The sequence below is a fragment of the Grus americana genome, chromosome 5 (genome assembly GCF_028858705.1).
Source record: "Grus americana isolate bGruAme1 chromosome 5, bGruAme1.mat, whole genome shotgun sequence".
Taxonomy (NCBI): Eukaryota; Metazoa; Chordata; class Aves; order Gruiformes; family Gruidae; genus Grus; species Grus americana.
In genome coordinates, this window is record NC_072856.1 from 46825209 (window position 1) to 46838237 (window position 13029).

The 13029-nt window shown below is 43.8% G+C and overlaps 1 protein-coding gene across 1 annotated transcript in view; it reads left to right on the forward strand.

Annotated features, from left to right (window-relative positions):
* Window positions 1-13029, forward strand: part of NRXN3 (neurexin 3) — a 1025935-nt gene that overhangs the window by 78211 nt on the left and 934695 nt on the right. Inside the window, exon 3 of the mRNA XM_054826970.1 lies at window positions 7434-7451. Coding sequence (XP_054682945.1) covers window positions 7434-7451 — 18 coding nt within the window. The remainder of the gene's footprint in view (window positions 1-7433; window positions 7452-13029) is intronic.

The following is a 13029-nucleotide window of genomic DNA, read 5'->3' on the forward strand; positions in this document are numbered from 1 at the left end:
CAGCTGTAGGTTTTAAACGAACAAACAAAAATACTGTTTCACACCAGATCAATTCTAGTTCCAGAAGAGACCAGACAAATTCAAGGAGGGAAAAGTCCATCAAGGACCATTAACCATCTTGATCATGATGCAACCTCCACCAGTCTGTTGTTGCTGGAAGCTGTTAATAAGGGTGCTGTGAATTTTCTCAGTTCCTTTGAGTCTTCTCTGAGTATTTGTGCTTGGCTGCGCACGTCAGAGGCTCGGCCTTGGTGTCTGCCCTGCTCCATTACTGAAGCTCTTAGCTTGTGAAGCCTGGCAGCAGTTACTGACGGAATTGTCTGGAGAGAGTGCGTTTTGAATTAGATAATAAAATTGTAGAAAATGGGATTGGAAAAGGTCTCAAGGGCCAACTAGTCTTTCCAAGACAAGATCAGGTGTATCTGAAAAATTAATGAGAAATACTTGTTTTCTAATCTTTTCTTAATAGTCTCCAATGCTGGTGGCTAACTCCCAGTAGCCAAGCTATTCCAGAGCCTCGCTACCCTGTTGCTACCAAATTTTTCTAACCTTAACCCAAACCTTCCCTTTCTACATCATAAGTTCCTTCTTATTTTATCTATGGTGAACACAGAGGACACTTTGTTTTTTTCTGCTTGCACCTGCCTTTCAGAACTTTTACAGTTATGTATCTGTGTGTGCTCCACAAGACTGTGAACACAACTGGCTGAATGGAGCTGTACGGGCATGCTGTGCAAAATAGCAGGGAGCAAATCCTCTATTTCCTCCAGTGCTCAGGCACCTAGGATGACAGAGAAAGAAACTTCATCCTGGAATTCTTAAGTAATGTGTCTAGGCAGTTTAAGTGAAGATCAACAGATTGTTTGGAGGGCACTGAGTAATTACATTCCGGTTGGATTTTTGCTAGTAGTAGGCTACAGAACTATTGACTTTTTCCCCAGCAGTGTAGCCAGGGCCTCGGGGAATGTACATGAACATATTTTTTGGGATGTGTGGGAGAGGATCATACTTTCACTGAAAGCCATGAAATCAGCAAGCAGCTTTATCTAAGAATAGTAATGATACAGAGTTAATTAGAGGGATTATTATGAATTCATTTCTCTAAGGTTTTTTTGTTGTTTTTTTTAACTCTTACTGGAGCTAAGTAACTCTGTGCATTGGTTTCTGAAAGCAGCAGGTATACTTAATCCACCTATACCATGTTGATATGAAAGCATTTTTCTAAATGGCTAGACAATTGTAGTGAAACCGTATTGGCTTGCAGATGTGTCCCCAGCTAGCTATAGTGCACACTCTGCCTGAGTATCTTAGTTGCCTGAGAGGAGAAAGCTTGGCCCCTTGAGGTAAAGGGTCCATTTTCTTTAGTAGATACAGGATCCCCTCAGACTATATACGCTTTAGAGAGTGACATACTCAGGCATATGTCAGTCAACTTCACATTTGACCCTGTGGAGAGGGCAGGCTGCCCACGACATTAATGCACACAGTATAGAGAAGAGCATTGAAGGCATCAAATCACTGTTAATCATTCAGATAAGATTTGAAATCAAATCCCTTCACCTCATTTAAATCAGGAGTGCTTTAAAATCACATGGCACTTTTAGTAGAATCAGCCAAGTTTCATTCTGCCTCTTTAAGTAGTTCTTGTTGTTCTAACTCTGACATGCTAAACTGCTGTATGGTGTTCCTATAAGCTGTTAAACATCTGTCTCTTTCACTTCAGAGCTGGCTGCGTTTCAGCACTGGATGAATGATTCCTACATTCACAGCTAATAAGTGCTTTGAGATCCCAAGTATTAGCTGTGCAAAGGCACAGTACCACAAATGTCTGCAATTCTATGCAACATATCAAGTGGGTACTATTCCTGAGAGACTGAAGCCTAAGAGATCCCGTAGGACAAAGGACACAGAGAAATGTAATTGATTGTAATGAACTTGTTTGTGTATGTGTCACCACTTGTCTCTACTGAATAAAATCAGAAGTGTTCAACACTCCATTAACACAAATTACAGGGTCCTATTCTTCTGAAGTGAGACAATAAGGCCTACACCTGCTAGTACTGTGAAGTTCTTCATGATCCCAGTGTGCAGCTCAGTGACAGACATCATAGGCTTGAGTGGTCTTGGATTTGTTTCAGTATCCTAAACATTTAGCAAATTAAATAGAATTGGTCAGATATACTTCTGTGGCAATTCCATTGGAATCAGTGAAAGGATACCAGGGATGGAGCCTACTACCAGAGTAGGACAAAAAATGCCAAGTAAATATGAGGGATGAAATCCCTTTGACACTATCAAAGTAACTGATAAGTCTTTTATGAATTTAATGGAGCCAAGATTTTAACCTAGTTAACCATAAATACAACAATCTCCTATCTCCTGTGTGAGGATGGGCACTACAGGGATGTTGTGCTAATGCTTGGAATTGACCTCATTACAGAACCCATCTTTACCCAAGCAAATTGTTGTTAGAAGCTGTTTATACAATGTTAATGCTCTTTCTTTTTACATCGCTGCAATCTTCCCAGGTGGCTTTGAGCCACTGTGTCCTGAAGAGAAAGATAAGGAGTCTGTACAGTTTTGCACAGCAACGCTGGCCCCCAGCAGCTTGGCATGGGAGGTGAAGTAGGACCATGAGTTTACCTTTACCTTAACAAACCAGGTTAGGATGGAATGAGACCACTTGCCAAATCAGCATCTGAAATGAACACTTTGTTTGATGAAGTATCAAATTAATGAATACTTTGCTCCCTCATCAAAGCGGGGGATAAGATTGAATGGACCATGGAGATGGGAACAAAAGCAGGTCTTTTTAGGTCAAGGTGATGTGTATGGGTAGGGCTGGTGTGCATAGAAAGTCTGTGCCATCTTTGTCTTCTAGTTGGACACTAGTGCACTCTCATGACACCTTCCCTTATTGCTAAACTGTTTGTTAAAAATGTTAGAGTTAAAAATACCTCAGATGTTTCCTCTACAGGCACAGGAATGATCTGAGCTATAATAATGTTTGCCTTGTTCCTCCTGCTCCCCTTCATCCTCCTCCTTCCCCTTCCACCCCACCCAGATGGCTGGGGCTGCACCAGACAAAGGCAGCGGCCCTGCTGATCCCTCTTTCAATCCAGCTATTAGCATCAAAGAACAAAAGCAAACAGCACCGGCTTGTGGCTCAGCCCTTTAAAAAGGAGCAATAAATGGATTCTTGTGTATAGGCTAAAGCAAACTCTGCCTTGTCTTTTGTTAAGAGGCAGACCTTTCTGTATTTGAAGTGCTCTGAACTGGGAAAGTGGAGAAACCTCCATCTGCACAACAGTAAATCCCATGGTCACCGGGCTTTTTGGTAGCCATGGGTTCTGCATCGTCCCTGTTTAATCAGGGAATGCTGTACCTCCTCAGTCCCTGTGGCAGGTAGGAGGTTCCTGTGGGGAGAGGAAGGTAGTGCTGATGGAAGAGAAAGAGAGCGGGGACATATTTTAATAGTCCTTTAGAAAACAAACCAGAAAAACATGAAGAGAATTTGAGACGTCTCAGATAACAGGGTCTGAAGAAGAGTCAACTCAGATCCTCAAATCTTGTCACAGAATCATAGAATTGTTTAGGTTGGAAAAGATCTTTAAGATGGTTAAATCCAACAGTTAACCTAGCACTGCCAAGTCTACCACTAAACCATGTCCCTAAGTGCCACATCTATGCATCTTTTAAATACCTCCAGGGATGGTGACTCAACCACTTCCCTGGGCAGCCTGTTCCAATGATTGACAACCCTTTCGGTGAAGAAATTTTTCCTAATATCCAATCTGAACTTCCCATGGTGCAACTTGAGGCCATTTCCTCTTGTCCTGTCACCTGTTACTTGGGAGAAGAGATCAACACCCACCTGGCTACAACCCCCTTTCAGGTACTTGTAGAGAGTGATAAGGTCTCCCCTCAGCCTCCTTTTCTCCAGGCTAAACAACTCCAGTTCCCTCAGCTGCTCCTCAGAAGACTTGCTCTCTAGACACTTCACCAGCTTCATTGCTCTTCCTTGGACATGCTCCAGCACCTCAATATCTTTCTTGTAGTGAGGGGCCCAAAACTGAACACAGTATTTGAGATGCGGCCTCACCAATGCTGAGTACAGGGGGACAATCGCTTCCCTAGTCCTGCTGGCCACGCTGTTTCTGACACAAGCCAGGATGCTATTGGCCTTCTTGGCCACCTGGGCACACTGCCAGCTCATATTCAGCCAGCCGTTGACCAGCACCCCCAGGTCCTTTTCCACCAGGCAGCTTTCCAGCCACTGATCCCCAAGCCTGTAGCATTGCATGGGGTTGTTGTGACCCAACTGCAGGACCTGGCAAATAGCCGGTCACTTTGCCTATTTGCCATCTTTATCTTCTACATTTCTGGAGGCATTAGATTTCTTCTAATTGTGGAGCCACCAGCCATAAGGTACTGTATCAGCGGTTTCTTATTAAGGGTCCCTTTTGTCAATATAGGCAACCACAGTTTTAATTGTGCACCACAGTGGAGTGGCACACCACACTGCAGAGGTGTTACGGGACTTCCCATGAGGACTTGCGTGGCAATTTCAATTGTATGCCACAGTGGTATTTATTGTAGGGTCTTTTGTGAGGACTGACTGGCTATATGCCCTTTTTGTCTTCACAAAGAAAGCAGTGCTTTCTCATGTGTGTTTTAAAATAAAACCCAAGTACTTTCACCATTTGAAAATCAGCATTTGCCAGCAGATACCACATGGGGGGGGGTCTGCAATACAAGAAACTCCCTTTGTATTTAGTATGGGAAGTAACACCAATGACCTGGGCTGCCACATCGGTAAATACTGCAAAAGTGTCACAGAGATGCAAACAGTGACTTTTCTGATGCAAGTAGTGTATACAGAAATTGTGTTGGGTGGAGGTGTTCCAAAAAAGATACAGCAAAAAGAAAGCTAAGAGTAAAACCAGTCAGGATTTGGAATGCTTGCTCTTATGGACATTGGAACAAAAAATATGGGTAAAGGGCAATCCCCTTGCTGTCTGCCCCCTGTTACTTGCCATTGAGAAACTACATTTTAGAGATGCTTGTGTAGCTCTTAACACTTCATTGTTCCCCTTTTTAACAGCTTCATGACCTGTTTAATTCACACACAGTTAAATAAGTATTATTTCAAGCAGTGTATCAGTTACAGCCCACTACCTCTTCTCTTATTTGCTTAATGTGTTTATCCCCTGCTCACCCCTGGTTAGTTCTTTCCTTTGCCCTCTCTATCTGTTGATCCTTTTTATTCCCTAAACATCCCACAGATTTCCTCCTAGAGCACAGACACCCTGGTGAGACTGCCTGTTGTTCCTGGGCCCCGGAGGTAGCCCGGGCTGCAGCTATGCCTGCTCCTTTGTCAGGCATGCAGGGAGGCTGAGAGGACAACATGGCTCTAGAGCTTTGTACCTGCTTAGAATAGGCTTTGGGGCAGCTGCTTGATTATCAGAAACATTTGCGGTACCTTATGGTGCTCCCTTCTTCCTCTTCTGAAATGTGTGATCATCTTCTCTGACTGCCACTGATTTTCCCAAGCAACACCTCAAGTCCTAGCAGTGGACTTGTAAATTCTTTGGCATCGTGCTCACATTCTACAGTGGTGTTTAAGGGTCTGCTCCTTCCTTCTGCCCCTGCTCTCACCTCCTTTAGCCTTCCATCCTCAGTGCATGCATTGCTGCCTGATGCTTGTTTTCTTTTCCTACCTAAAAATAATTACTTACAGGCAAACTTTCAGTGCTAAGTGTCCTTCCACGCTCGCATGCCAAGACACCAGTTCTTAGATACAGTTATGTGTTAAAAAAGGAGAGGCAACAAATGACACTCATCAGATCTGACATATATGTTTAGTAGAAGCTACAGAAATTAAATGAGTTGATGCTATAGTCCCTCTCCTCTTTGTGCATTGTTTTATTTGGGTTATTACCTCCTTAGGGAAGGATGGCTTGATATATGTGTGATGCACCACAGGGACTTTTCCTCAAATGATTCTGAAGCCATTACAAAGCGATAAACAAAAAGCAACAGAAAGTGATAAACAAAAAGCCACATGCACAGGAATCACTCACCACTGAAATGCAAGTGTTTTGGGGAGACAAGTGGGACTGGTTTCACAGCAATGCAGCTGGTTTGGACAGGAAGGGGGGAGTACTGATGGAAATTGGAGAGGATATTCGGGGAAGGAGAATACATTCTTAGACCTTGGTATGTAGCCAAAGCACCCAGCATGTCATGCTCCTAGACTTGTGGCAGAAGTGGTTCTGGACCTGTAGTAGCCCAAATTGTTAATTGCTTTGAAGTCTTTCTGGAAAGGTGATACCTGCAGCAGCACAACTGCTGGGCAAGGTACAAGCCTCCAGGGAAGAATGCTACCTATGGACCTGGCCCCACTGTTTCCTCAAGCAGGTTTATTTTTTTTTTTCTTTGGAGGGTTGCCTTGGAAGGAAAATGTTTATTTAGCCTAATCCTATGAGATTTCAGAGGTTCTTCCCTCATGGTGTTATGATAAGTGTAGCTATTCAGAGAAAGACTAAACTTGGGCTGCTAAAAAAGTTAGGAGAAGCATTTTTAAAGTACATTCCTGGGATTGGTGGGCTCTGTCCAGAACAGACACTGCATTCAAAGATATGCCTTTTCTGTGATTGATACTATCACTTATATAGTCTTGCTTCTTTCTTTTTTAAAGGACTAATTTATTCTGCAATTTATGTGATTGATTTTGAAAAGCAGTCTTACATCACAAAGAGGAAAAATACCGAGTGATATTTGGTCTGAATTCAGCATCTTGTGAAAAGACATGTGGGACGTGCAAGCCTCTGGCACTCCTTCTCGCCCACCCCTGCTGCTGTCTGCAATGAAGGATGTTGTTTTGGGAATGATGGGCAAGAGGAATGAAAAGAAATGGGCTGTCTTCTAGACTTTGGGACTATGTTGAGTGTCTTGTACCTGGTCATAAATTCACGTGGCCCCTCATAAAAGGGGAGCAGGTTCTTTTCTTTTTTCTGAAAACTTGCTTGAATTTATGTGCAATAGAAACCTACTGCAGGCAGGTTGTTTTTTGTTTCTTTCTTTTGCATTTGTGTGTGAAAAACAGTAGAATATTTTAAACAATATTCTTACAGGAACTGACGTGGCTTGGTTCTATCTGATTCCAGGAACTCTCTCTCCGGACAGATATGATGGTGGATTCACTTTTACATGCACAGCGGAGAGGGAGCCAGTGCCTCCTCCCTTGCATGGCTGGGTGCTTGGCTGCAGATGGGTGGCCTTCAAACAAACCTAATTACTTTTGGTTCTGCATGAAATTGATTTCCATGCAAGGATGCTGAGTTGCTGTGTGCATCTCTAATGGCTTTTCTCTCTTCTCTCTCTTTCTTTTCCTTTTCTCCCTTCTGCTTGCCACGAAAACACCTCGACAGATGTCAATCATATTCCAGGTAAGCGTTCCTTTTGCTGAACTGAAAGGCTGTTCTTTAAGGAGTGGTGGTGGACAGTTACCAGGGGCAGAAATCTCATCCTGCTTCCTGAGAGCATACAGAACAAATCTTCATACTGGAATCACAGAGTCTGGATTTCAAAGTCTTTACTAAAAGGAGAGCTTCATAGTAGCAAAGGTCACAAACTTCCCTCTCCAGGGATCATGTTGTGTTGGTCAGTTAAAGGGATGTTTTCTGAATGAAAATTACGTTAAAAATGGTTGCTTGTGTTGCTAATTACCTCACATTGAACACTGCATTATATACAGTTTATTTCTGTGTGTAGGCTGGCATGCAAATCTAGTTCAGTCATTTTCCTTCTCCTACTGTGGTCTACTCCATTTGCTAGCCCCCCTGATAACCTGTTGAGTTTCATTTCCATTAACAAAGATTTTTTTGTTGTTTTATTTTAGGTTTTAAAACCCAGTGAGTATCTTTCTGGATGAATGTGAATGTGTGATCTTATTTAGGTATCAAAACTTCAATTCCCGACAGGGCACAAATGATTCATTTAAAAGGAAAAAAGAATGTGTGTTTTATGTGCTTGTTTATTTAGGAAGTTCTTCCACAAGGAAGTATTTTACCACAGAGAACTCCAAACCTCCCTCCTCAGATTGCTCTCTCATTGCCAAAAGGATCTGAGTCCCCCAACTTCAGCTACAAGGGTTAATTGATCTAGAGCACCTTATGCTGTAGTCCACATCCTGTTGCCGCTGAAGCTTAAGAAACTAATTTTTACCTCACGGTCAGGCAGCTCCACCTGGTTTATCATTATGTGAAATGGAAATGAGAGCCCAGGGAAGCAGCTGGCATTGCCCTGGCTGAAGTGAGATGATGGGAGAGTCGACGCTCTTTTCCTTCTCAGCTTTCTGCATAACTTTTGCTAAACCCAACCTGGACCTGAAATGAGTTCTCTGTTCAATTTGCTTCTTTTCTACACTTGGATAATCAGATTTTGTGAAACACTTCAGAAAGACACAGCGAGGGCCAGCCGCTCGGGTAATTTCCCTGTATATTTAGCCTTTTGGCTTCTCTCGTCAGCCCCCTTTTTGTTCTGCTGAGGTCTTTTGCATTCTGCGTGCATCTCAGCTGGCAACAATGGGGATGGAAGTGGCCAAATGGCAAATGTTGCCTGGCATGCCTTGGAAAGAAAGACTCTGTCAACCGTAACATTGAATCTTTTCAGTGACCAACGGGGCTGAACATGGACCTTCTCTGGCCCAATCTGAGGTGTCCAGGAACTCCTGTCTCCTCTCATCTTGGCAGGATCTGACAGGACATGCACCAAGGGCTTGGGGTCATGGGTCTCTCCACCACATCCCAAAGCTGTTGGTGTCTGTGGCAGAAGAGGATGGTTGAATTGGGAAGGCACGGCCTCTACCAGTAGGACTCATGATATTATGCCATGAACGAGTGTTGCCACAGCGTACAGGGAACGATGGCATCACTAGTAGGGGCCCAAGCAGAGGTGGCAAAACCAGGACAGGACCATGCTGCTGTTACTGTGAGCACCCTGGAGTGGTCCATCCTTCTGCTCTCTGAATGGGCTCTTCTGCCCCACTGCCCTCTTATTCTCCTAATTTATATGCTTGGATGTGCATTTTTTATTCTCCTCATCGCTCATACACGTGTTCTTGTTCTCAGGACTGCTGTGTTCTTTCTCACGTGGCTTTCTAGTCACATGTGAATGCTCTTTTCCATGCACTCTTGCACTCATCTGTATGTTTTCAGTCTGACAATTACCCACACCTCATTATTGGGCTCTGTAACTCTGTTTACTCCTAGGCAGTCTAATCCCTCTGCTCAGCTCCCCTGGGGAGAACCCTGGCATTGCTGCGTGACTGGGCAGCAATGTAGACCACCGGGAGGGTTTGGGTGTGCACTTCCCCTCTGCAGAGGCTTTCTTCCTATTTGGCCATCCAGCTATCTGTACTGTGAGGACAGGACCCTGCGCCCCTGTCAAAATGGTTACTTTAACCATCCACTGTTTGCAAGACAAATTAGGGATTTTATGAGCTAGTGGTAACTATTTACCCACAGGCAGCAGAAGGGCAGTAAAGAGCCCATTGATTGAGTATTGTTGAATAGGGTGGTTAGAACTAATTCCCCAGTAAGAGAAGGTAGCTGTGAACAGGCTGGGGCTGGCAGCAGTGGGGAGCACAGGGCTCTGCTGGACGCAGTTCCTGCAAGGTGCAAAGAAGTTGGTCTTGTTCACAGTAAACAGCAATGTGTAGTGTGAGCCTTCCCTGGCTGCAAGGTCTCTGCTTGTGAAGAAGGGGTACTCCAGCAACAGAGGCTGGCATGCTACGCATCTTTCAGGAGCCAACTGAAGATCTCATCTGGCTTATTTCACAAATGAAAGGAGTTTGTCAGATGTTAGCCCAGCTGCCCTGCAAATGGTATGTCCCTGGTTACAAAATAACACCACCACATTGTAAGCAGCAAAGTCAAGTATTTAGAGCAGGACCCTGGAGTTGGGACTGTTGCCGTCTGTACTCAGCTGGGTCACTGACTCGCTGTGTTGTGTAGAGGAGAAGTAACTTCTCCTTTCAGTACTTCAGTTTTCTCTTTGGGGTTATAGCTACAGCCTCATCTCACCTTCACAACATGCTTAGAGATCTTGGGCTGAAAATTACGGAGGTTAAGAGCCTTATCACAGAGGTTAAGTGCCTTGGCTGGGGAGTGGTGCATAGCACAGACCACAATGGATGCCTCTGTCACCTCAGCACAATATCTGCCCCTTTTTTTGCACCTTCTACTCTTTGCCGGTGGTCTAGGTTCTGAAAGACAAATTGTTGGGAAAAGACCAGTAGATCAAGGAGCAAGTGATATGCTCCTGTCTCAGGTTTTTTTTTGTGGAAGAATATATGCAGGAGAAAGAACTAAATAGGAGTCCTTTATGGTGATTGGTACTGATACCTAGGGGGTGTTGAAGTTTAAATAGTGCTTTTCCTATTCATGCTACGCTTGTCCCCTTTGTGGGAGATATCTTCAGATGTTCATGGGGAGGAGGGTAAGAGATGAAGTTCTGGCCATTTTGCTGTCATGATTTTACTGCTGACTAGAGTTTGCATGTAACTGAATGGACACAACCCAGTAGAAATGACCTAGTTAGTCAGGGCCCTGAGGAAAGATTAGTCCTTGTTTGCCTGAACAACTCCTTCATAAGGATACGGAGATTCTTGAAGGCACAAGCATACTAGCACTTTTTTGATCCAGGTCTTTAATCTTTCAAACTCCATCTTTTAATGCTTCTTTCCCTTCTTCATCTCAGGACTGCTGTTTCAGTCTGTCTCCCTAATTCCATGTCATAGGGTCATTTAAGCAGTACCTATATGCTTGCTTCTGCTTCCTTGAAGCTGAACTCTGCTTTTTGGGCATGAAAATGTGTAAATTGTATTTCAGCCCATCTGAAGTTTCCTATTTGCAGAAGGTACTAGGTCAGAGTAAGAATCTACCCATGCCATATCTTCAGTGCCACTCACACAGGTATTTGAAACCAGTTTGTATAGGCTTATGGTCATCTTCATAGGTGCCACTGTTGTTTTCATTCCTGCATGCCCTTTGTACGGGCATTGTCGCCAAATTGGATTCTCTTGCACTGAAATGTGAATGTTTTTCAGCTCCATGCAATCCCATTTGCAACAATATGGCAGTAGTGATCACTGGAATCAGAGCAAGAATTCATCTAGCCCAGAAGTGTCTTTTTATGAAAGTGGATGCTTTGGAAGAAGTTTAAAAAAACTATGCTAGCATTGGTCTTGTCCTTATATACCTTTGTGGCTTCTGGTAGTCACTGTTTTAAGGACTTTTTGACCTGATACTGTGTCCAGGTTGTGATGTTGTACAGTCATTGATGGACATACTTTGTCTGGACGTGTCCAGTCTTGGTTTTTCTTAATCCATTTATATTTTTTTTAACTCCACAGTATCCTGTGATAATAAGTCCCATTGTTTAATCATTCAGATGTGGAAAACACTTTCCTTCACTTGTTTTTACACCTGTTACTTGAGAATTTCATTCAGTGACTGCTACTCATTGTGTTCTGACAAATAGGGAAAAAATATTGCCTGTTCACCTGCTCTGTATTATTTGGGATTTTACCTCTATCATATATATTGTCAGAGATGTCTTTACCCAGCTGAAGAATTCTATTCCATGCCTAACAGTTCTTCTTTTCCCAACTTGTGCACCTCCTTGATCAGGTGCTCTGATCTGCAGTGATAGACATCTTCTTATGGGTCAGCCACAAAATGCATTCACCCTCAGGTCTTCTTACATGCACACTTACCTTCTCTTGTGCATGTGGCCATCTTTGCAAGCACTTGCATGTTTGTTTTCATGCTTTCAAACACCACTATGTTTGTAGCCCTCCCTGTGTGAATACTTTTAGGAATATGCCACGTGCAATGTCAGAATACTGTTTCTGCCATGGGGGAAAGGAGATAGTATGGCTTGATCACTATTTCTGCCCATAGTTGTTGGGGTAAACAACTTTCTCTTTGGCTTCTACCTCACACTCTTATTCCTTTGATCACTCAGAGTAGGTGCCACTCACCCTATCTCACTGCCCCTGATAGTGACAAAACCTATCCTGGAATTACATAGCAGAGGAGGCAAAGGGGATGGAAAAGAGGAGTTAGCACAGCTGTTGTGTGTAATTGGATTGGAAGTGGGCCTCCGGCTACAATAACAAAACTGCACTCCCGACTGGCCTCACTGCTGGGGCCTGTGAGGAGCCCTTGGCTGTTGTGCGTATCGTGGTTGAATCAAACAAAAATGACTGCTCCTCAGCCTGTGCTACTGCTTTGCTCAGTTAGAAAAAACAGGCACCATGTATGCCAGCAGCCAAGGAATCAGGTCATCCTCTTGGCAAAGCTGACCCATCTAGCAGGTAAAAGGTCTGAACTAGGTCTCAGAATGATTTTTCCTTTTCATCCATTCTTCACATCTTTCAAGACAAGGGTTTTGCTTCTCCCTCTAAGTCCCATCCTTTGGCCCTGCTGGAATGCCCTCTTTTTCATACATGGAGACTCTTAGGGAATCTTCCTTGGTCTTTGGGTTTTAGAAAACCTCAAGATGCCTATTTTAAGAAGGACCACGTGAGTGAGTGAGACTTGTTAGCTCTCCTCCCTGACTAGAAAAGGGAACTGCTGATGGAGCTGGGGTAGAAGGCTCAGAGGAGGAAAAAAAGGCTATTTCGTAAGGAATTACTAGTTTTAGGAAATTAGGAAAGGGGGTGTAAACAACAGGCTCCATCACTCATCAGAATGCTCTTCTCTGTAGTAGATATCATTTTATTTTTGGAAGAATCCCTGGTTTGCATGATTTCTTTCTTCAGCTCTGCCGTAAAGAATTTGCATGTATATCCTGGACCAGAGGGCATGATGCCCTGCCTCAGACATACATTGCAGCTGGCCCTGTTATTGTTTGAATGGGTCATGGAGCCTGATACCCAGGAAAGGATCCTCTGTGGGCAAGGCTGCCCTGGGGGGGAGCTGGGCCGCTGCTGCTCTGGCAGTCTCTCTTCCCATTCAT